Genomic DNA, 26,153 nt, shown 5'->3' with positions numbered 1-26,153 from the left:
GTAAAGAAGCCTCAGTAACAAATTACAGGAGAAAAGATTCATGGAAGCAAGTGCTGTGCATAAACACTAATCAGATAATAAAATATGGCATCTAAAAAACAAAAGTGTACTGTGAAAAGAGGCAATGAACGTAATTGGAAAGTGATGAATACAAATGTAACATTTCACTGTTTTTGTAGAATGATTAAAACATGGAAATATTCTGTTGGCACAAAGTTTTTTTATAATTCATCTTAAGGATAGCACTGTCAGGACGAAAGCCAATGAATTACTGCAACAAAAATATTTCTCCACGTATCTCTGAAAAGTGCTCGGGTAAGGAGGCAGGAACGGGAACATAATGAACTTACTTTTGTTGGAGGTACATCTTAAAACACATGTCTTGTGCATGTTTATGCATATTGCTGTCATTGTGAAGTGTGCACATGTGCTTGCATACAAGACAGCCTGTCAGTGCTGAAGGTTTGGAAGACAATACACTTCTGCGCAATGACATAAGCTGTGAGGATGTAGCATCTAACAACGAGAGGTCCCAAGTGATGGGATCTACTTTTTGAAACCATCTAGATTGTTATGTAGGTTATGATCCCAGGTATCACACAGCAGCCAGTCACCCTGGCAGACCCTCGTTTGTGAGTAACTAACGAAAAAAGTTCAGACTGTTGCATGAAATTCAATGTAGTGTGGTTGTGTTGTGTAAGGGATAGGCTAATAGCTTCACATGCAGGTGGCAGTAGGTTCCAATCTTGCCAAGTGCAGTAATTTTTTTTATTTTTAAATATTTATCAAAATGACTTGGATCAACATTTTTATTAAATTGATTGATTTAAATATAATTTTTATTTCCATTCCTTTGTCACATAAATTTATTCGTAATATCAACTACTTCATTTGCTCTCATTTTTCTTCCCATAATTCTTTTTCCACTTGAAATCTTTGTTTTTGTGTGTTTTTAATTAATTTTATGTATTAATTATGATTCATTTCTTTTGTCTTGTCGCCTTTTTTTGTTCACATTATTGCATTCATTATATCTATTTCTCATTTTGCTTGAACTTTGTTTTACTTATAAACCATTTTTTCATTTAAATATTCATTTGCATTATTTTGTCCATAGTGCAGTAGGTATTTAGGTTATGTATTAAAAGTCTGTATGGCTATTACCACGCAGAAAAAATTACACATCTGGTGCAATGAAAAATAAATTTTCACATCATTGTACAGTAAACATAAGTATATTATATTGTCCTACGTTTTTTTACTGATGGATTGAAATTTTCAAATTACTGAATATTATAACAGATTAATATAATTGAATTCATATTCACAAAAATTCTGATTGTAAAAAGGATTATACAAAGAAAAAATGAAACAATTGAAAAAGTTCATACAGTGGTTAAAATGATGTCACACAGGAAAAGAAATAAAAAATTACATCTACTGCACCTGACAAGATTTGAACTCTCAACCTCCTACGCACAAAGCTATTATTCTCTCCACAACACCATGCAGCCAGTGTACATAATAAGACTTTTTTAACACTATTGGGCATAACAGAAAACTCCAATTTTCTTTTTTGTCAATTGCTCACAAACAATTGCCTACCAGCATGAATGGCTGCAGGGTGTGGTACCTGGGATCTTGACCTACATAACTGTGTAGGTGACTTCAAAAACTCGATCCCACTGCTGGGGGCCTCTCCTTGTAAGATAATAGATATGGAATTCACAACTACAATTTTAAAAATGAACGTGCATGCTTCTTGCTTCTACAACACACATCTTACTAACTAGCTAAAAACTTTTTGATCATCACATTTAGCAATTGTTAAATTTTTTCTTCTTACATTAATTATCTGTTACTGGATTTTACACTGAAGCTTAATAATCTCTATTAATCTATGCAACGAATGATGATGCCCTGTCTTATCTTGTGTCACTCATGTAGGTAACCTATGCACAGCACAATAATACAATTTGTTAATTTAAGCACTGCATCTGCTAAGGAGTTATTTTTTTCTGATGGAGGTGTCACTCAAGTCATAAACAGTCCCAACATATGCCAATCCGAGGCCGTCAAAGTAGTGAGGTAAGGTAAAATGTACGTTAGTTAGTAGTCCATAGCCATGTTACATTATTCCTCTAGTAAGTTATTGTTTAATTTTGTCGTGAACCAGTTAAATGACTGCAATAGTGACTGAGATGTATTTAAACTAGCCTCATCACAAATCCTCAGCAAACTTCTTTGAGAAGCAATATATTAAGCCAAGAGCTTTTTTTAAAGTTCTTTTGCCAATGACACTCCAGTCAACCCGTTTCAACAACATGACACAAAAGATCATGCTAATGCTAGCCAAACTCAAAAGTCATTATGGTACTGCACACGGAAAAACAGGCTTGCAGGACTTATGAAAATATTGCAGAAGTATGAAATCAGTGTTACCTGAGAACCATTCTTACTGAATGATCAAGAAGGCTGTAATCAATTGGTGGTAATGAAGAGCAAAAGACAACAGTGAATTTCCATTTTCCTTCTCAAGAGCTGCACAGCAGTAAGAGAGGGAAATAAGATATGAATCCTCTATAGCCTTCCTCATCTGATATCAAATTTTAAATGATGCAGCTACAAATAACAGTCTTGTGAGATTTCTTTTCTTTAGTGTAATGTTGTTAACTGGATAAAGGTATATCTAATGTATTATTACTGCAGGTTTATTTGAAAATGAAGCATAATTGACATTCTCTGACATCTGTTAAATATGACTGGGGTGTTTAATACCAAGGCTTACTCACATGATGTAAGAAATTTGCAAGATTTGTTTCATGTAGCCACTTGAATTACTTTTAGCCAATGTGAATTTATCTATCTCATCGACTCACTGCCTGTCTCCGTTCTTAATTATAATCCAGTGACAACACTGATTCAGTCATTTTGCTTTCTATTCACATTATTAACTTATAAATCCTAACTATTTTTCTGCCAATGTATATTTACATCAGGAAGCATATTTGATGCTTTCCAACTCAATCATTTTAAAATGATTTTAATGCTACTGACTCACTCCCTTGGAAAAACTGTCTATTTTGTATGAAAACAGGGATGTGTTCTCAGCTGAAATTCTGGTAACACTGAAGCTATTTCAGCTAACCTTTTTTTGGCGTTAGTTTAAATATAGTTATCATCATATGCGCACCTGAGAAGTATGCAAATTAAAGTTTTAAAACTTACATATGGGTAAAAAATTACACATTTCTGCCTAAAATTTTCATCTTTGCAAAAATATTCCTGATATTCAAAGGTCAATAGTAATTGTTCAGCACAGAAATCCATTGTGGAAGCATTTTGGGCACTATTTACCTACCAGTCTAAATGGAAGATATCAGTGTATAAAATAAAATTAATATATAGCACCTCACTGCACTAACACTTATAAAATACATATCACTCACAGCTGAATAAATAGTCCCTAAATGTAGAAAACAGATCAGTCACTCTACCGGTTTTTTTAAACAGGTAAAGACATCAGTCAACAATGACGAGGTGCTGAGTCACCAGCCTCCTTTTTGGCTAGTCTGGCATGTCTATCGATACAACGGGCACAACTGGTTTTAGTAACTCAGGTTTTTTCACCCTCTTCTCAGTTTTCATGTCAGCAACTGAGGTCTCACTGGAACTGCTAGTACCAGCATTAGCTCGGCGAGAACCATCATCACTCTGTATGCTGTACGCTATGTTAGCGTACTCCTGCAGGAAAGGACACAAGCTCAGCAGGAAGTGACAGAAGTCTTTTCGAATTCCAAACCACCCTGTGAATGAGAAGGGGTTTCTTTATATTGGGCTGTGCAATAGGAGAAAAACAACACACAGTACTGTTAAGGCAAGAATGATTTACTGGACTAATGCAAAAAAACTAAAAGTTGATATTTTTCATAATTATCATTTCTTGTAATATTTACTGTGTGTATATGACTCAGAGTTTGGAAACACAATAGCTTTTGATAAATTTATATGATGTAAGTGACACAAAGTATGCATTTAGGCTATTTGTACATTTTTTCTTTATTCCTATTAAGGGGCACTCAAATGAAAATTAGGTAAGCAGAAAATAGTAAGTAAACTGTTTATTATTTCAAAAGCAATCGTCGTAACTGTTAATATAGTTATACCTCTGTGAGACATGACTGTCAATGTCTTGATCTTGCCTATAGAACCATGGTTGTACCCAGGCTTCCACCTTTTCATCCGAAGCAAATCAACAGCTGCAGGTGTCTTTCTTATGGCTATGGAAATTGCATGGGGAGAGTTCAGGACTGTATTGAGAACATGTAACTGTTCCCCAGTGAGACTTCTGCAATATATTCAAAGTAACCTGGGGAACATGGGGACAATCACAAACATTTTTGCACGAAGTCACTGATAATCTTGTCTCACAGTATGATGAATTATGACAATTACTTTAGAAATAATAAACAGTTTACTTACTCACTTTTTTTCCACATGTCTTGTTTTGATCTGACTGTGCCTTTTAAATCAGAAGGATGTAGGGGAACAGATGAATCAAGCTCTACCCAATACAAATGGGTTTGAGGAAAGGTATGGTGCAACTAGTACACATATATGGATGTAATACATAGTTCAATACGTAACATAACATTCAGAGACCAGAAACTGGTTCATTACTTACCACAAAAGAAATATTTTTTTTGTAATTGATGCCCCCACAGCTTTCATGTATTTCCTGAAAATCACTCTGTACCACCATACAATGTTCTTAGAAAGTTATTAATGCTAATAAAATCCTACAATGGAAAATTCAGGATGGAAGACCAGATATTGGTCAGCGGTGATCTTGGCTAGCGTGGGTAGTGGAGGTACAGAAGAGGTGTGGGCAGGGGATTAACACTGAATTTTGAGAAAACTCAGCACACCCAGCTCATACCTTTCAGTGAACTCCACAAGCCATAAAAATAAATTTCTCAAATGATGGAAAACATTTAGTTTTTGAGACTGCACACAGAGCACATACACAACTGGAAAACCCATTGTTCAGAATTAATGAAGTGGTTTGTTTCAGATATATTTGCAGTATGCGTGACAATTACTTTATGTGATCTATAAATGAAGAAACTAGTTTAGTCTGCATACTGTCATTCGCTAACAAGTTATGGAATAAATTTAATTTAGAGGTGTCAGTGGTATGCTCTTAATGTCTTTTTTTGTGGTATTGCATGTAACAGCCAATGCACCACTGCTAGAAGTTGTCTGGAGGAGGCAGCTGCACAATGTGGAAATTCCAAATGAAAGTGATATTCAGTGTCAAAGGCTTTTTAGATATTGTCAATAGCACAGCTATTAAGCGTTCAAAGGAGAAGAAGCCGAGGAAAAAAAAAAAAAAAAAAAAAAAAAAGACTGGAAAAGGACGCAAAGGCACAGGAACTTATTGTGATGCAGATGGAAGTAGCGACACTCCCTCACACACTGTCTTGTATGTCAGCTTGCAAGTGGGCTAAACTGAAGACCATGTGTGAGAACGAGTCTGTGGTGAGCATTCACATGCTTCAACGAAAGTTTCTCCTCATTCAACATTGGTGATGACTTGGTGGTTACAGTGATATCAAAAACAGAAATAATCAACACTAAACTGACACAAGCAGGTGAACCATTTTCAGACAAAATGATTACAACGAAGGTGTTGACGTTACTGCCAGAGAGCTATAGACATTCCTGTTGAGCATAAGGAATCCATCCCCTCTGAGGAGTAAGAACTTAATGAGAAATAAGAAGCTGCAGTTACTGTACGAAAAGAGGTCATCTTAAGCCAGATTGCATATTGCTGAAGTCCAAGAAAGACAAAAAAGTGCAAGACGTAACTGCTTTTATATGTATAAGTCAAGTTCACCTACAAGATTATTGGTTCATTGATACAAGTGCTAGTAAGCATATGTGCAAAATGAGAGAATTGTTTAAGAAATTGGACAGCTCAGTGAAAGTTATTGTGGGTGATGGTAAATTTCTTAATGCGACTGATAAGGAGAGGACGCCTACTCGTCATCGCCAAATTTGTCCAAATCCGTGGTACATGTAGAGCGTGGTGAGACATGAAAGTGCCCCAAGTAGGAACTTAAGATGGCCAAGCGTTTAGCAAATAAAAGGAATTCTGATATGGATCACCATGTGCACCTTATCAACTGCCCCTGTGGCAGCAGCCACCATGGTTGCTCAGCATGTTTGGTCAGAGAGCTGGCTGGTCTCCGTAATAAAAATAAAAAAAAATTGTATTTCTATGTGCACAACATCAGCATGGGACGCCAGTCTTTAAAACAAGCGTATTACCTTGCAAACTTGGTACTGCGAATGGTCCATCAAGTGCACACATCATATACAGTGAGTTTAATTTGACCTCGGTGGTGCTGTTGGCACAAACAACACCAGCCCCAACGACGCTGGCCCGAACGGCGGGCAGTTATATAAAGGCCACTACCAGACAACAGATCATCCGTCACAATACATTCAGATTCTGTGTGCGTACTGAGCTGTCAATTGTATACTGTGCTAATAGTACTGTACTCTCTCTCATGGATACTCACTCTGGACATGGTTATTTTCACACATATTATGAGCATGCTTTGAACTGGTATCACTGTCCATGCTGTGAACTTTGCTGTTGACATTTGCCTTAATCGTCAGACAAAGTTTTGTTGTATTGATTTACAAAACGCTAGCCAGGTAACTCATTCACCTGCTTGCTCTTGACTGGGTAATGTGAATATTGCAAGATTAGTGTGCGAATATTCTGGGAAATATCACAATCATTGCAGACAAAACAACTGTACCATAAGAACAATGGAGGAAAATATTGTGGAAAGATTAAAAACATCGGACAAAAGTGAAAATCGTAACGTGCCTGGAATGTCGGTAGATACAGAACAGGAGCCAGATAATAATAGACTCCACAGTGATGTGTCCAAGCGACATTTGAAGATGGCGCTGGATTTATGTTTACAGTACTTGACTGAAGAGGATCTGACTGCATCAGAAAGTTCCACAGGAATAACCGAAGAACATGTTCAAATACCAAATAAAATACACTAGAAAATACTAGACATTTTATCCAAATATATGTCTGTGTGCGACGAGGGGTTGATTCGATTTGAAAATGTCGCTGAAGAATGTGAATATGCAGACATGAAGAGTGGCATTTTGTCAGATGATGACTATGAATCCGATGCCAAAAAAATGAAAGAAGATCCAGAATCTGTTCCACTGGATTATAAAATAATGGCGGTTAATCTTGCTGAAACACATCCAAAGTGGAAGTTGAAGACTCTGTAAACAAAATGTGCATCTCGCTTCAAGCATATGTGGGATATGAAAATTTGGGAAGAACATATTACACAGTGTGGACAAATATCATACAATTGATTCCTGGACATATGTTCCCTTTATAGAAGCACGGAACTGTAACCAGCAAGTCACTAATAGAAACTTGCAACAATGGGCACTTGGTGCTGTGAGACAGTTTCCAGATTTGGAATTCAAAGCTTCAGCAACGTGGGTCAAGCGGTTTAAACAAATGCATAAAATCCAACAGAGAAATGTTACAAAATTTGTATCAGAAAGAGACACTGCTATTATTGGGGAAACCCTTGCTGTGGTAGAGAATTTTTGTCGCCAGACTCTAGCTCTTATCCACAACTATGACAAGGACGTTGTTATCAACACCAATCAGACAGGTAAGCCAACTGCCTACATCAATCGACATACTCTTTGCACTGTCACGTATAATAGATTTACATTTGTATCTTCTCTTTCCAGGCTGCCAGTATCAGTCGACTTATGACCGAGCCCCAGAACACCAAGGGTCAAAAGTGGTGTGCATGAAACAAAAGTATATGAACAAATTAACACACTCCTATACAGCACAATATGCTATGAGCCTTTCAGGAAAATTACTACCACACATTTACATATGCCTATAGGAGACTACTGGCTCTTTTGGACAGAGGATTAGATAATCAGTAGATGCGTACACAGCAAAATATACAAATGTTATCACCACTTCTTCAAAATCCGGTAAACTGACAACAGCCTTATACAAAACATATTTAACTGATGTGATGAAGCCCTATGTGCAAGAGAATAAATGTCTTCTGTTGATTGACTCATGGGGATGACAAACAGATCCACAAATATACGATGAACTATTCAAAGATGAAGACGGATTGCCAATGCGCAGTATCAAAGTAATTCCCCCAAAATGTATGTCACTAGTGAAACCCTGTGACGTATCTTTTTATCGTTAGGTAAAAAGTCTAAAAAAAAATGTCAAAACTGCACATATCTCATTGAGAAAGAAAAAGAAATCACTTCCCGAAAAGCTTGCAAAAACTACATTCCATTACACATCACCACTATCCTCCCATGTAATCAGCGACATACTGTAGTACACATGGTTCGCTGCTGGACTGTGTGACGAAAGAAGCTGTTTTCAGAATGTCAATCAAGTTTGTTTTTCTATGGAGATATTTAAAAAAAAGAATACATGTCACTGCAAAAAGGAGGCGTTTATAACGTGCCCAAGATGCGGTCAAAATTATTGCTTCCCCTGTTTCTTCGATGCATATCACCCCAGTACATGTGATTGATCAATTGCAAAAGAATGGAAGTATTGATTTACATACACGATGTTCCCGTGTAAATTCAAGCAGATTGTAGCGCAGCTGTTAGGCATTTGTACAGGTTAGTTCATACATTCTTTGCGTGTTTCCCTAGCATTATCTAGGCATGAACTCGTGTTTCAGTAACTGTTGTTCAACATTGATCAGAATGGACAGGGACTGTGATTGCTGTGTTCGGATGAGGGCCGAGTTAGCATCCCTTCGCTCACAGCTGCAGGCGGCGCTGACTTCGGTCGGGCAGCTTGAGGCTGTTACCAATGGGCACCACTGTGGGGAGCCGGACTTGGGTATCACGGGGATGTCAACCTCGCCCCGTCTGTCCCCAGATCGGTCTGCCACTGTGGTTGTCCCGGTTGTTGCCCGCAGTGCGGCTGAGCCCTCACCTGTGGTTGATTGGGAGGTCGTTCCAAGGCGTGGAAGGCAGCAAAAGGTGTCCCCGGAGGCTGATCAGAAAGTCTCCCCGGTGTGTTTGACAAACAGGTTTCAGGTACTGTCTCTGGCTGACCCAGAGGCAGCTGCCTGCCCTGTTTCAGAGGATGATTCTCAGCCTTCAAGGTCCGGGCAATCGCAGAGGGTGGGCTTATTGGTGGTTGGGAGCTCCAATGTTAGGCGCGCAATGTGGCCCCATACGGATATGGCGGCTAAGGAGGGGAAGAAATCCAGTGTGTACTCCATGTGCATTCCGGGTGGAGTCATTCATGATGTGGAAAGGGTCCTTCTGGATGCCATGAAGAGCACAGGGTGCAGCCAGCTGCAGGTGGTGGCACATGTCGGCACTAATGACGTGTGCCACTTTGGATCTGAGGAAATTCTCTCTGGATTCCAGCGGCTATCTGATTTGGTGAAGGCTGCCGGTCTTGCTTACGAGATGAAGGCAGAGCTCACCATCTGCAGCATCATTGACAGAACCGACTGCGGACCTTTGGTGCAGAGCCGGGTGGAGGGTCTGAATCAGAGGCTCAGACGGTTTTGTGACCGTGTTTGCTGCAGGTTCCTTGACTTGCGCCATAGGGTGATGGGGCTTCGGGTTCTGCTGAACAGGTCAGGAGTTCACTACACTCAGCTGGCGGCTACAAGGGTAGCGGATGCTGTGTGGTGTGGACTGGGCGCTTTTTAAGGTTAGAAGGCCTCGGGAAAGTACGGGGTGGGCTGCAATCTCAAAGGGTGCATGGCAAATACAGGGCGTGCTTGGATCAAGGGCTGAAATCGTTATAGGTACAGAAAGCTGGCTAAAGCCTGAAATAAGTTCTGCAGAAATTTTTACGAAGTCTCAGATGGTGTTCAGGAAAGACAGATTAGGCAGAATTGGTGGTGGAGTGTTTGTGTCTGTCAGTAGTGGTTTATCTTGTAGTGAAGTCGAAGTAGATACTCCACGCGAATTGGTATGGGTGGAGGTTATACTTAACAGCCGAACTAAGTTAATAATTGGCTCCTTCTACTGACCCCCAGACTCCGATGATATAGTTTCTGAACAGTTCAGAGAAAATTTGAGTCTCGTCAACAAATAAATACCCCACTCATATGATTATAGTTGGTGGGGACTTCAACCTTCCTCGATATGTTGGCAAAAATACTTGTTCAAAACTGGTGGTAGGCAGAAAACATCTTCCGAGATTGTCCTAAATGCTTTCTCCGAAAATTATGTCAAGCAGTTAGTCCACAAACCCACGCGAATTGTAAATGGTTGCGAAAACACACTTGACCTCTTAGCCACAAACAATCCAGAGCTAATAGAGAGCATCATGACTGATACAGGGATTAGTGATCACAAGGTCGTTGTAGCTAGGCTCAGTACCGTTTCTTCCAAATCCACCAGAAACAAACGCAAAATAATTTTATTTTAAAAGGCGGGTAAAGCGTCACTAGAAGCCTTCCTTAAGAGACAATCTCCATTCCTTCCGAACTGACTATGCAAATGTAGACAAGATGTGGCTCAAATTCAAAGATATAGTAGCAACAGCAATTGAGATATACCTCATAAATTGGTAAGAGATGGAACTGATCCCCCATGGTACACAAAACAGGTCCGAACGCTGTTGCAGAAGCAACGGAAAAAGCATGCGAAATTCAGAAGAACACGAAATCCCGAAGATTGGCTAAAATTTATAGACGCGCGAAATTTGGCACGGACTTCAATGTGAGATGCTTTTAATAGGTTCCACAATGAAACATTGTCTCGAAATTTGGTAGAAAATTCGAAGAAATTCTGGTCGTATGGAAAGTACACAAGTGGCAAGACGCAGTCAATACCTTCGCTGAGCAGTGGCGATGGTACTGTTACCGACGACTGTGCTGCTAAAGTGGAGTTATTGAACGCAGTTTTCCGAAATTCCTTCACCAGGGAAGACGAATGGAACATTCGAGAATCTGAAACATGAACAGCTGCTAGCATGAGTTTCTTAGAAGTAGATACCTTAGGGGTTGCGAAGCAACTCAAACCGCTTCATACGGGCAAGTCTTCAGGTCCAGATTGTATACCGATTAGGTTCCTTTCAGATTACGCTGATACAATAGCTCCCTACTTAGCAATCATATACAACCGCTCGCTCACCGGTAGATCTGTACCTACAGATTGGAAAATAGCGCAGGTCGCACCAGTGTTTAAGAAGGGTAGTAGGAGTAATCCATCAAGCTACAGACCTATATCATTGATGTCGGTTTGCAGTAGGGCTTTGGAGCATATACTGTATTCAAACATTATGAATCACCTCGAAGGGAACGATCTATTGATACGTAATCAGCATGGCTTCAGAAAACATCATTCTTGTGCAATGCAGCTAGCTCTGCTGTTCCTCATCTATAGAAATGACCTAGGTGACAATCTGAGCAGTTCTCTTAGGTTGTTCGCAGATGATGCCGTAATTTACCGTCTAGTAAGGTCATCTGAAGGCCAGTATCAGTTGCAAAGCGATTTAGAAAAGATTGCTGTATGGTGTGGCAGGTGGCAGTTGACGCTAAATAATGAAAAGTGTGAGGTGATCCACATGAGTTCCAAAAGAAATCCGTTGGAATTTGAGTAATCGATAAATAGTACAATTCTCAAGGCTGTCACAATTCAACTAAGTATCTGGGTGTTAAAATTACGAACAACTTCAGTTGGAAAGACCACATAGATAATATTGTGGGGAAGGTGAGCCAAAGGTTGCGTTTCATTGGCAGGACACTTAAGAAGATGCAACAAGTCCACTAAAGAGACGGCTTACACTACACTCGTTCGTCCTGTGTTAGAATATTGCTGCGCGGTGTGGGATCCTTACCAGGTGGGATTGACGGAGGACATCGAAAGGGTGCAAAAAAGGGCAGCTCGTTTTGTATTATCACGAAATAGGGGAGAGAGTGTGGCAGATATGATACACGAGTTGGGATGGAAGTAATTAAAGCAAAGAAGTTTTTCGGCCTGGCGGGATTTATTTACAAAATTTCAGTCACCAACTTTCTGTTCCGAATGCGAAAATATTTTGTTGAGCCCAACCTACATAGGTAGGAATGATCATCAAAATAAAATAAGAGAAATCAGAACTCGAACAGAAAGGTTTAGGTGTTCGTTTTTCCCGCGCGCTGTTCGGGAGTGGAATGGTAGAGAGATAGTATGATTGTGGTTCGATGAACCCTCTGCCAAGCACTTAAATGTGAATTGCAGAGTAATCATGTAGATGTAGATGTATGCGTTAACTACAATCCCTTTTTAAATGTTTGCAGTCCCACATTTCATCCTATGCCTATACTTTTCGTGCTTATATAAATTAATAAAATAATCTATATGATGTTGTGATTAATTGTGATGTTAGTAGTGTACGCACTGCCAAGGAGCACTAAAATATTTGCGACCGGGCAGAGTCGTACCTGCGACCCTTTCAATGCAAATCCAATCTCTTACCATTGAGCCAAAGACAGCTTCCTAAACACATTGTCACAGGAACAATTGATAAGGTGCATATGGTGACAGATCCGTATCATAATTCCTTTTATCTCCTAAATGCTTAGCCATCTGGAGTTTCCACTTCGGGCACTTTCAAGTTTCACCACACCCTACATGTACCATAAATTTGGACGAATTCGGCGATGATGCGTAGGCAACCTCTCTTAGTGAGTGCAGTTGTGTGGAACTGTCTGCATGGAATGGGGTTAAGCTTTTCAAAAAAGTACACAGTGGAGTGTTTGTGCCTGAACTGAAACTCAATCCATTTTCGGTAGAAACTATGGTGGACAGGACACTTAGAAGATGCAACAAGTCCACTAAAGAGACAGCTTACACTACACTCGTGGACTGTCAGTCAAGGAACAATGTGAGTTCTTGAACAGCAAAGGTGAAGTTTGTGCATTATCGAAATGCGTCAACAAAGTTTATCAGATGTTGTCTTCCCTAAATGCAATACAATCAGAACTGTCAATGGTTACTATGATGTTTCCAGATAAAGCACAGTCTATGGTTGACAGTAATACCACTAGTGAGTTTCAATCTGTCAATATTCATTATGTGTGTAAGTTTAATGAACTTTGATCTGGTAAATTTGTGTAATTGTGTTGAAAACTTGAGCATCTGGTGTACAAAAAAATTCGCTATCAGAGAGCATGTAAGAGTTATTGTTGCAGAAAGGAGTGAATTTTGTTGATGACTGTCACTTGTGAAGAGTGCCTGGCAGGTAAATAACATCAGTTTGCCAAGGGCTAATGCAGTACTTGAATCAGTTCATGCAGTCACCTATGGCCTAAGGAGACACATTTACTTGGAGAAGCAAAATATTATTTGCTTTTGAAGGATGACTACTTAAGTTAGCACAAAGTATTCTTTATGAAGTTAAAGGTTTGATCAAGAGTGTTATTGCAAAAGATGAGAGAGAAAATGGTCTAAAAATTAAAGTTCTAAAGAGTGATACTGAAATTGAGTTTATGAATCTGCTTTAGGTAAATTTTTGAGGGATAATGGCATAATCCATCAAAGAAGCACTGTATGCACGCCACAGCAAAATGGAAGAGCTGAAAGAGATGTGAGCATCTTGGTTGAAGCTACTCATTCACTGATTTCAGAGATGCCCATACATTTCTGGGCTTAAGCAGGTAAATGACGGCTTAAGTACTAAATCAAACTGGTCAAAGTCTTGTCAGAGGTAAGACTCCATTTGAAGCCTTTTATGGCACAGAATTACCCTTAGAAGTTTTGAAAATATATGAGGTTCATCTGTCGGTTTTTGTTCTCAAACAAAAGAGACTGAAGTTAGACCCCAAAAACAAGATAGGTTTATTTATGGTACATGATAACGATGTGAAGAGGTACATAATATTTATACTTCCCATGAAGAGAATTGAAGTACAGTGAGATGTAATTTTCTTGCCGCCAACTGCATCTGAAAACAAGAAGAAAACTAGTGTCCCTGTAATAGAGTCATATACTATGTTTCCAACGTGAAAATCCCAAGTGTCATCAATGTATCCAATGTATACTGCAGCCGTTCTACATACTTGAAAATGGCCTATGGCAGAAATTCTACAACCATACATGAAATAAAGAGAACGGCAGCTGACGGCATCATGAAATCATATATATACTATTTTTTGTGATGAAGTGAACATAGATAAAATTTGAGAAGCAGAGGGTCAGAAAGAAACAGAAACAAGGATTGAGGTTGTGGAAGAAAACAGAAGTCAGCTTAGCAAAGAACAAGAAATCAGTAACAAAAGAGAAGATTCTTTTGAGGATGCAGAGGAAAATGTGGATGATGAGGATGAGAGGCCACAGAATCTGAGATCCAGGAGGAATATTCAACACCCGAATTACTTAGAGGATTATGAGTTGGGCCTGTTGACAGCAGTGGAGGATGATGACCCTAGCACCTAGCCTAAGCAATGTCTTGTAGTGATGCTGAAAATTTGAAAAATTCCATTGCAAGAGAGCTGCAAGCCCTGGAAGTAAATAACACATGAGATTAAGTACGCAAGCCAAATGAGTGTAATGTTATACACACAAAGTGGTTTTCAGTTAAAAAAGAGATGATAATGGTAATATTGTTTCTTATAAAGATTGTCCTGTAGCTAAAAGTTTCCAACAGAGATTGACATGATTGAAAAATGGAGTCCAGTAGGAAAATTAACTTCAGTGAGATTTTTTTTTCCGAATCAGTTTCCCACCCATCAACTGGATTCTGTAGTGCTTTTCTCTGTGGAGATATAGTTGGAGACTTTTATGTTAAATTACCTATTGGATGTTGCATTAAAATGAAAGATAAAGTTTACAAACTCAGAAAGGTTTGAAGCACTCACCCAAAAATAGGAAAATTAAATTCCACACAGTAATAACTGACTTTGGATTTATAAGAAGTGATTTTCTGTATTGTTTGTCTATAATGACAAAATCCAGCAACAAAACAGGTAGTGACTGAGATTATGGTCCACCTTGTGCAGTGTCGTGTTATGTTGTGTTGTGTTGCAGGGGTCCCACTCAAAAGAAGTCCACAATCAAACATTTGCTTAAGGTAATTTAGTCAGTTAGTTACGTGTTACACTGATCAGTCTCACAGTAACCGTTATGATGTGGAATGTGTCAGAAGAATGTGCACATGAATGAAGGTTTGTTTAAAAAAAAAAAGAAGAAGACAAAAGCTTAATATTTTTATTACCTACCCCATTCCCCTAAATGGCACAAAATGCACACATTATTCCTATAGATTTATTTATTCTTATTCAAGAATTCATCTATGGTATAGAAGAATGTCAAGGAGATATGATTTCAATTTATTTTTAAAACTGTTACTGCTGTTTGTCAGTCATTTTATTTCATCTGGTAATTTATCGAAAAGTTTTACAGCAGCATATTTTACCCCTTTCTGTGCCAAAGATAGGTTAAGTAGAGGATAGTGTAAGTCTTTCTTTCTTATGATGTTATAATCATGAATGTCACTGTTGTTTTTAAACTGGTTCATGTTGTTGAGAACAAATTTCATTATTGAGTAAATGAACTGTGAGACTGTTGTAAGAATTCCAAATCTTTTAAAGGGATGCCTACAAGATGTGTGACTATGAGCCCCACACATTATTCTAACCACTTTCTTTTGAGCAGTGAATACTTTTTGCCTAAGTATTGAGTTACACCAAAATATTATTTCGTATGACATCAGAGTGTGAAAGTATGCAAAATATGTTAGCTTGCTAATTTCTATATCCTCAAAATTAACAATTATTCTGATTGCAAAAGTTGCTGAATCTAGTCACTTTAGGAGATCCAAAACATGATTTTTTCCAACTGTATGCTATACCCCAGCTACTGACTTCAGTTGATGTGTTATATTTATTGAAGAAACTGTACTCCTCGCAGTAGAAAACTGGATGTACTGTCCAGAATGAGATTTTCACTCTGCAGCGGAGTGTGCGCTGATATGAAACTTCCTGGCAGATTAAAACTGTGTGCCCGACCGAGACTCGAACTCGGGACCTTTGCCTTTCGCGGGCAAATGCTCTACCAACTGAGCTACCGAAGCACGACTCATGCCCGGTACTCACAGCTTTACTTCTGCCAGTACCTCGTCTCCTACCTTCCAAACTTTACAGAAGCTCTTCTGCGAACCTTGCAGAACTAGCACTCCTGAAAGAAAGGATATTGCGGAGACATGGCTTAGCCACAGCCTGGGGGATGTTTCCAGAATGAGATTTTCACTCGCAAAGGCAAAGGTCCTGGACGTACTGTGTTTTTTCGAAGTTCAGAGCAAGCCCATTAACAGAAAACCAATTAATAACTTTTGCAAAGACACTCTTTATATCATTTTCTATTGGAGTTTCTTTTACTGTACATTAATAATGATGCTTGTATCATCAGCAAACAGTGTCAGTTCAGCTTCTTGTTTCAGATAAGAAGGGAGGTCATTCACATATACCAAGAACTGAAGGGGACCTTGTGGAACATCTAATGTAATTTCACCCCAGTTAGATGAAGTGGGAAACTTCTTTAAATCACTTAAACCATATAAAGAAACTTTTTGCTTCCTGTTCTGTAGGTATGACTTAAACCACTCATATGCTGTTCCATTTATACCATAGAATTGTAATTTCTGTAACATAATGTCAAGGTTTACACAATCAAATGCTTTGGCTAGCCACAGAAAATTCCTATGGGTGACATTTTATTATTTAAAGACTCTATTATGTGGGCAATGAAATTGTATATTGCTGTCTCCGTGGAAGCACATTTTTGAAATCCAAACTGTGATTTTCTAAGTATCCCATTACTGCTCAGATGGCTAACCACTCTTGAGTACATTACTTTCTCAGCAATTTTTGAAAATGCTGTGAGCAAGGATACTGGCTTGTAGTTATGACATCTGTGATGTTCCCTTTTTTGTAGACTGGCTTGACAATGGCACATTTTAATCTGTCTGGGAAAATACCTTGAGGTAGTGATGCATTACAGATGTGACTCTACATTGTTTTAACATCCTTCAGAGATGTCATCTACTCCAACAGAACATTTATTTTTCAAAGATTTAATGATTTTCCTTACTTCACAAGAGGTTGTTAGATGAAAACTAACCTGATTAGGATTTCCCAAAACTGACTCTTCCACGTACTGCTTGGCTTTTTCTTTTGAACTAATCTCACCAATTTTTTTCACCTATACTTGTGTACTGCTGGTTAAGATGGTCTCATTCTCTTTAATAGTAGTACTACCTACCCCAGTGGTTACTTTTCCTGTCTCTCTTCTAACAACATTCCATACTGCTTTGATTTTATTGCCCATATACATATTTTTTTGATTTTCTGACAACTTTTCTCAGTATTTTACAATAATTTTTACAGTGTAAGATTACTTGTGGGTCTTTACTAATCTTTCTACCTCATACAATTTTCTTTTCCTTACTGAAGACATTGTAATACCTGTTGTGATTCAAAGTTTCTTTGAGAACTGTTTGGTGTTACATCTAGTAATTTTTTTGCGGCAACAGTATTCAAAATTTATCAAGAAATATGCTGCATTTATCACTGGCATTTGACTCATTATACACATCGTCCCAATTAGCATTTCTTAAACTTTCTCTGATGTGCTCTATAGATATCAGGTTGACCAGTCTTACACTTTTACCTAATGATTTCTGAACTGTACACCCTGCTCAGTTTTGTAAGTTAATCAGTTGTGCATCATGGGCCAATAATCCATTTATCACAGGGAAAATGTGTTAGTTCTACATCCTCTTGCTGCACAAATACATTATTTATTAGAGTGCTACTGTCTTCAGCTATACATGCAGGGAAACTGATCACTGATTCTAAGTTATATGTCATTAATAACACTTCTAGCTCACTTTTCCTATCAGAACTGCTTAGAAAGTTTACATTGAAATCACCACAGATTAATAACTTCTTCTTTTTGTCTGACAGACAGCATAATAGGGAGTCAAACTTTTTTATGAGTAGCTCCCAATTTTCTAATGGGGACATGTACACTGTTGCTAATATGAACAATACATTATCTAGCTGTAGCTCACATGCACAAACTCCAAAGTGCTGATCAATACAAAATTTGTTTACTTCTACAGTTTTGTACTTATACCCTTGTTTTGTGTAAATGGCAACTCCTCCTTTATCAATGCTAGATCTGCTTTTGCTAAATTATACCCATTTACACCGAGACTTTCCATCCCCACAGTTACATGGTGTTCAGAAAGACAAAATTTATCAATCTCATTCTTATTTTTGAGATTATCTAAACATACTAACAGCTCATCTACTTTATTTTTTATTCCCCTGATATTTTGATGAAGTAAATTGATACTATCATTAGCTATAACTATATTTACTGTACATGAAGCTTCTTTTATACTGTCTGTCTGGACTTTCGCTTTAACCTAAAAAACCTGTTGGCTTGGTCCCATTAACCACAGGGATCATCCCTTGTGTGACTGTGGCCCCCTTTGCAGTATCTGCTGATAGAGAAGCTAACTTATCTTTCCCATTCCTATTTAGGTGCAGGCCATGTATTGTGTATCCCCACTTACCAATAGCATCAACTGGAACACAACTCATGTGAGATTTTGCCAGTGTCTGGAGCATCCTGTTCAGCTCAATGTTGAGATAGATGCCTTACACTAGTGTTTACCCAGGGCTGATCATGTTGCTCTTGTTTTGTCCAGGTCACTCCTAATACTATATCTTCGAATCATAGCCAGGCTGTTTCCTGCTCCCCCAACTATAATTACTTGATATTCCTTCTCGAAGTCCCTGCATAGCTGACATAAAATTTCTGTCACCTGGCTAAGGTTAGCACTTGGTTTCACACAACTTGTGACCTGGTAGCCTTCACCTTTCTCCTGAAGCTACTGGCCTACACCCCTTTCATGACTGCTACCTAGAAGCAGAATTCTTCTTTTCCTATTCTGATTTGACCCTAACCTGTCTGGTTTCTTTAAACTAATATTCTGCTTCAGCCCACATTAAGCTACATCTGTATAAGGCCGTTCTTCCACTACTTCAGATAGCAAGCCAAACTCATTTACTGATGGAATTTCTAAAGGTTTTTTCAACAGTATTAAATTACACTTAAAGGCTTTGCATAAAAATCAGGAAATGAAATGAACATGTCATAGGGAAATAAAGGTGATTCACAAAAGGTGCTGGAAGTGACCACCCTTGACTTGTAAACTCAGTTGAGCACAACACTGCATATTAGCTGCCAGAACCTCTGGTGTCACTGCCTGGATTTCACAGATGATGTTCTCTTGCAAATCTTGTAAGCTCTGCAGTTTGTTCCAGTAGATCTTGCCTTTTAGGCCACCCTAGAGGGAAAAAATCAGGTGACCTTGGAAGCCACAGTCATTTCGAAATGATGCGGGAAAAATGATTCAACCTCAGCGCCGGTCACTCAAAACGTGTGGCATGCAGCGCCATCCTGTTGGTACAAGCTGAGGATAAGTTCTTCAGTGTGCAACTGGTTCACAAATTCCTGAAACATTTTGAAGTAAACTGCACATCACAGCAGACTTAAAAAAAACTGGTCCAATGATGCGACGCTGTGATATTGTACAGAGCACGCCAATCCTTTAGGAATGCAGGGGTTACTCAACCAGTGCATATGGATTTTATATTACACCAAAAATGCGTATTCCAATATACCTGGCTTCTGTGCAATAAATTTCTGAAACCAATGGCAAAATGTAATGCATTTGTCTTTGTCACTGACAACCAGTTTCTGAACAATTGTAAACCCGTATGGATACATGTCCACTTTCTTCGCAGATCTGTAAAATATGCTCCAAGACATCCCACATTCCTAAGAGAAATGTCAAACAGACTTTGAAGGAAAGACCAACAATCATAGATTCACATCAGTGACTTTTTCTTCGGATAATGACAGCTGTCTCCTGCCGTGAAGATCCAACACCGTTCCACTGCTCTACATCTCCTTCACTAACTTTTGTATGCAGCATTTAGATGATATATGCTGGTTACCAAACCATTCAACAAACATTCACAGTCATGTCTTAAAGAAACCAGTAGTCCAATATTTTTTTCACACAAAACAAGCACTCTTTGACAGTACAGCAATACATTGTCACTAAACACTGAGCTCCAGCCACAGCATCGAGCAGAAATACAATGTTGTGCGAAACAATGTTGCAGAGGGCAATGTTGCCGCGTCAAATTTACAAATTACACGGTGCAATTTCAGTGGACTTACTACACATTTGTGGGACCTCTTTTGAGTGGAACACCCTATATTTGTGTCTATGTACTTATTTGCACTGCGGATGTCAAAATGTTTTATGCACCAGCTACTAGAGGTGCTGTTTTATTCTTATTAGGAATATACTTATTCTCAAACTGGTTACCTATTGTTTTTCAGGGAGATTTTCTTTTTCCAGTTCCTTGGTTACGGACTAAATATTCTTGTATTCTCGAGCAAAAAGTCTACATGCATGTAAAACTTTTCTGAAGCTACTGAATCCCAATAAGTTTCCTTTGCCATGCCAAGACGTAAAGTGTTTGTTCATTCCTTCCTCCTATAAAAGTTTGTATTTTGTACACTAGTCAGGTTAGACCTAGACATGCACAATTTAGATGATCAGATAGCAGATGCAGCAGTCAACCCAACAAATACACTTACTTGTTTATGTTGATGATCTGCTGATAACTTCAAGTTCTGAGAGAATTGACGATATAAAAGTTGTTACGGAGGGATAACTTTGAAATGCAGGATTTAGATGTGATTAGCAACTATATGAGAATAAATATTGTTCCAAATTTAAGGAAGGAAACTAATACTATTTGTTGAGGTAGCCTAGCTATCTTCAAAAAGTATTAATGGTTTTTGATATGTCTGACAGCAATTCTGTTTCAACTCCCCTGGAGGAAAATTTCTGATCACAGAATGTTAAATAAAAAATAATCTGAAAATGAAGACAATGAGGAAAAATGGAGACAATGAGAAAAAATGTAGAAATTTAACAGTGTTATCGATGTATGTCATGTTATTAGTTAGGTTCCAGACCAGATATTTGTATAGCAATAAATATTTTAAGCAGGTAGGAACCATGTGGAAGCCTGGATTTATGGAATACTTTAAAACATGTATTGTATTACACTTAACAGAACCACAAAACCATGTCTGTTATATGCTAGGGATAAAATTTTTATTGATTCTATAAATGGTAATGTTCACTCCGATTGGGCTGGTGACAGTAGTTAGAATGTTTAAAGCTCTGGGCTGTAATGTTTCATGGGCATCTAACAAGCAACCCACAGCATCGCTGTCATAAACAGAATCAAAATTTGTAAGCATGGCAACTAGTGAAGCCTGCTGGCTCAGTAATTTGTATTATTCATTGAGCCGTTGTTTTTTGAAGATAATATGCCAATACTGAGCATTTGCAAGAATCCACAGTTCCATCGTAAACTTAAGCATATAGATGTAAAATTTGTATTTCAAACAATGGAAAATCCACGATGGAATGTAACAATATTATGAAAAGGATGGCTGGTACTCACCAAATAGTGAAGACACTCAGTCGCAGGTAGACACAACAAAATGACTGTCCGAAAGTGAGCTGTCTTCATCAGAAATAAGACAACATACACGCACACACACACACACACACACACACACACACACAAATGCGATTCAAAATTTTATTTGTTAGAGAGAAAGTCTCTGCTAAGAAAGTTGTGTTAAGGCACAAATGTGAAACCAGCTGATGTTTTGATGAAGTCACTGGGTAAAAGAAAATTTGAAAAATTTAGAGCCTTTCTACGACTTCCTTAAATCTTGTAAATTAGTTTTTGTAACATTGCTAATTAACATTGAGGGAGGGTGGAAATGGTATAATAGAAATGTTTTTTTAAGATAGCAATACTGTTCCTTTTGGTTTATGTTCACTTCCATTCTCAGACATTTTACTTTTATTTTATTTTATCATTATTTTCTTTTAGCCTCTTTGTGTGCCATTGTCGTCTGCTATTGAGTTGTATGCTATTATATTTTTAAAGAAAACTCTATACAAACAGGCTTATTATTGAGCTTCACTGACTAGCCCTGATTACATGAGTGATAGTGTTTTAAGAATATAGATTGCATTATGAGAATGATACCTGGTGTTAATTCTTGAATATCCTGCAGAGATCTCTTCAAAAAACTGGATATTTTGACAACTACTTCACAATACATATATTCATTAGTGTCCTTTTCTTTACCAATAGTTTTCTTTTGACAAGAAACAGAAAAACACACGAATATAACAGTAAGACCGCAAACAATATCTACAAAGATTTCAAGGGATTAATATTAGTAGATAAAGAAATCAGATACACGGGTACACATGTATAAAGTGAAACGAGTAGCAATAATGATGTTTTACATATTAGCTGGTGGCTGTACAATAGGCCTACAGTTTTAAATAAACAAACATCCTGGCATTCTGTTATGAAATGGCTACAAAAATCAATGAAAAATGTAGTGATGACACTAGGCTGCCATTCTTTTATTCTAAAATTGGTATCTAAGCTCCATGTTGGATACAGAGGAAAGTTCGGTTCGAAGTCATCAGCTTTGACCAGTGACATAGGAAACATGGCAAACATCATAAACATTCATTAGCTTTGCCAACTCACAACTAAACTGTTACCTTCCAACCTAACCTACGCCTCGAGCTAAGCTACAAATCAGTGTTTTACCATAACCAGTTTTACGTTTTTACTTTCAAATACATTACTTCGCCAACTATCAGCAAATCTGTGAGTATATGCACCAAAAAGTGATGTGACAGCAGCCATTAACATTATGCCACTGGCCAAAGCCAAAGACTTGTATCAAACATCCCTCTTGACCCCTCCATGTTTATCACAATATTTTCTGTACAGGATGACTGAACTTACGAACTTCTTCAAGGCTTAAGTCGGGCCTCAGCACAGTCCAGAGATGAGTAATTATTGACATTCTGTATTACTCACAGCAAAACATCCAGAAGCAGATTAAATCATAGTGGCTGCCAGCAGCTGGTCAGGTGGGTGTGCAAAACGAGTCAAAATTTGGTCGCCTTCTGACAATATATGATCTGTGATCGAAACTGTTTTAAGATTAAAATCGGAATCTCAGTTGATATACTTACATCTGTTGCCTCCTTTTGCACCAAACGACATTAAAATTAGTGTACAGTATGAAAGGAACAGGGGTGAAACAACACCTACATAACTTAGTGTTATTGCCCCATCTAACTTGTTTGCAAGCAGCACCTGGAAATTAATAGAATGAAATATAATTTGACAACTCCTGTGTAAGCTAAAATGTGAGTGAACAGCTCTTTCAAAACTAATGTGATATATTGGTGTGATTATTACCTGAAAAATAAGTATTGGTATGACCAGAAATGTATATCCTAAGGCTGAATTAAAAGATGTTCTCCTTTGTTGTGGATTTACTTCAGGGGCCCTAAGCAAAATTCCTGCAAAAATTATTGTATACAACACTCCAACTAATGACAGACACATTAAAATCCAGAGTGGCACGAAAACAACTTCCCAGCTCCACGATATAAATCCATCTAATTTTAGAGCCAGGAATATGAACTGTAGTATATTGACAGAACAGAAAAGTTCAAGCTGGAAAATAAAAAGCAGTGCATTACTCTTTTTTTTAAAGATCAATCTGAAATCAAATCAAACAAAAAATGTGTAATGTCTCTCACTTACCTCAAACGAGCGATCATGTTTCACAGCCCATATGCAGACAGCGATTGAAACGATTGAAATAAATATGAGAGGTATGAAAACAAGTATCCACAAATGTCTGTCAGACTCCAGTTTGTCACAGACCAGCAGTTCAAACATTAGAAGAATCAAGTGGAGTGCTAAGCTTATTAGCATTGCTTTGTAGTGCACATATGCTTCGCCCTCCAACCTTTTAAAAAATAAAACAGAACATTAACTGAATTGATACGCTACTAAGGCTACTTGTCTTTTCAGTTCTGTGTTTACATTCTGCCACTTTGACAAATTTCAGATTTCACACATTAAAAAGCAGCAGAGAAGATATTTACCTAAAGTGTGGGTACCTCCACCATACATAGCTGCCGACAGTTGCCCCTGAGATAACCATAAATTTCCAAAACCATATTGGTATAAACACTGTCCAGTAACTCCAGATAATTGTCCCATCAAGTCGCAGGGCAAATAATGCAGTAAAAACCATTAAACACACGTGAACAAGAAACTTGCTGAAATTGAAATGTGACATAAATACTTGGAATTACCACAGCTACTGTGAGAGGTGTCCACAAGGAAAACATAAACAATGACAGCGCCTTATCGAACAAAGAAATATGCTTTACCTTGGATTAAAGTCCTGGAATAATGTTTGCAGGTTCATGTTCAATTTTTCTGATATCTAGTACGTAGTAGTTACTATCACATGTTTGTTTTGGCTTAAACGTACTTTCCTGTCAAAACAAAGGGCATAAACACATTTTCATTTTTTTTCTTATTCAGCTGACTGCCTATGCATTCATTTTGGTGATATCGACCTCGTAGTAGTGAGAGGAAAACGGCCAAGAATTTTATGATTTATTATTGTTGAGTATTTAGTTGTGATTACAAAATGATACTGTGCATTCACAAGTAAAATATTTTTCAATATATATCAATATTATGATAGTTATAAAGACTACTATATTTAATATGAACTTTTTTGTTCAATGGCTGTTATTTCTTGATGAAGTTATATTTTGAATTAATATATTTGATAGGTCTCAATAAATAAAGTTTTTCATATTATAGGTGTTCAACAGGGATTATTGAAACGGCTCTGAGTTCACCAACTTGAGTTGTGTATCGATAGCACAACGATAGGCGGAAGGGGATTGTCTGCGACAGTGAAACTTTTTGACTCCATGTGCTGAGTCGAGCAAGTAGCTTCCGGCGACGTTCCTTCCAGTTGTACGTGAAATCATGGCGGTGGGTAAGAATAAGGGGCTGTCGAAAGGAGGAAAGAAAGGTGTTAAGAAGAAGATGTGAGTAAACATTATTGCGCTTGTCCATTTGATGTTGTTATGATGGTTGTGGTTATTTCATTAATATGTCTGTGCGTTTTAGTGATTAATCGATGCACGTTGATAATTCTTCAAAGCGTGGATATGCTTGTTCCTGTAAGAGAATTATTGCGTCGCTGGGATGTTTTGTTTAATTTATGCTCGTGGTGTTTAGCGTTTGTATTAATATATCGGTCCGATTAGTAATTAAATTTTAGGTAAAACGGAATGGTTTCATAACTTCAACACTCGCATAGTGTAACATGCAGAACAGCATGAAGTAGATCAAATACTGGTACACTGAACTGCTCCTTGTTGTCAGAATTAGTCCTACGGTATGTGAATTAAGACAGTGAAATTCATTTTACTTTCAGTATTTGTAAAAATATCGTAAGTAATGGATTCTTCACCGCTAATTTAATCTGTGAACGAATGTGCCTGTGGATTTTAAATACATCGTCAAGCATATGACAAGATGTTTTTTTGAACCCCCACACAAAATTCCAATTACTTCCCCTTCTACCAGGAACTCGTATTGTCTAGGTCATCAGTCATCTCAGAATATTATCCTGTAGGACGTTCGTGAACGAAAAAGTGAAGTATATTTACTCGTTTCGTGTCCAAAGAACTTTTGAGCCAGTGCAAAACTTGATAATAACTTTATTTACAGTTTTTCTGTTGTGGTTTCATTTGTTTCCTTGACGATCTGCAAAATGTACCAATCCGGCCTCTCAATTCACATAAACTGATAGTTAACGGAACAAGAACGGTAGTGGGCGTCATGATGTAACCTTACACAACACCTGTTGTGATTTCTCACCAAGCATTATGGTGTCTGGCTTTGTATCACTTTAACATTCTGTTGTAGCTGTCCACTCATTAGAATTCGTGATTTGAGAGGAAGATATGTACATGTCGAATCATCAGGAATCTTGAACTTCAGTGTGTTGGCCTAATTCTGTAATTTTGTATTCGGATG

General features: G+C 38.0%; 2 protein-coding genes and 1 non-coding gene across 3 annotated transcripts in view; 1 reads left to right on the top strand and 2 right to left on the bottom strand.

The window, feature by feature from the left end:
* Positions 1-1,318: 1,318 nt before the first annotated feature.
* On the bottom strand, positions 1,319-24,659 carry LOC126418564 (transmembrane protein 185B). Its single transcript, XM_050085382.1, has 6 exons — positions 24,479-24,659; positions 24,188-24,364; positions 23,841-24,048; positions 23,490-23,750; positions 23,261-23,384; positions 1,319-3,806 (listed from the first exon to the last, which is right to left on the bottom strand). The coding sequence occupies exons 1-6, from the start codon at positions 24,514-24,516 to the stop codon at positions 3,568-3,570; spliced, it is 1,047 nt and encodes a 348-aa protein (XP_049941339.1). The 5' UTR covers positions 24,517-24,659; the 3' UTR covers positions 1,319-3,567.
* Trnas-cga (transfer RNA serine (anticodon CGA)) lies at positions 16,077-16,151 on the bottom strand. Its single transcript has one exon. It is a non-coding gene; the product is annotated as a tRNA-Ser (tRNA).
* Positions 24,660-25,001: 342 nt separating the features above from the next.
* LOC126418793 (40S ribosomal protein S3a) overlaps positions 25,002-26,153 on the top strand; it is a 36,577-nt gene continuing 35,425 nt past the window's right edge. The window contains exon 1 of the mRNA XM_050085724.1: positions 25,002-25,156. Within this exon, the coding sequence (XP_049941681.1) occupies positions 25,095-25,156 (62 nt within the window). The 5' untranslated portion in view covers positions 25,002-25,094. The remainder of the gene's footprint in view (positions 25,157-26,153) is intronic.

This window comes from Schistocerca serialis, chromosome 9 (genome assembly GCF_023864345.2).
Source record: "Schistocerca serialis cubense isolate TAMUIC-IGC-003099 chromosome 9, iqSchSeri2.2, whole genome shotgun sequence".
NCBI lineage: Eukaryota > Metazoa > Arthropoda > Insecta > Orthoptera > Acrididae > Schistocerca > Schistocerca serialis.
The sequence above is the reverse complement of the archived record's forward strand: the minus strand, read 5'-3'. Positions and strand labels throughout refer to the sequence as shown.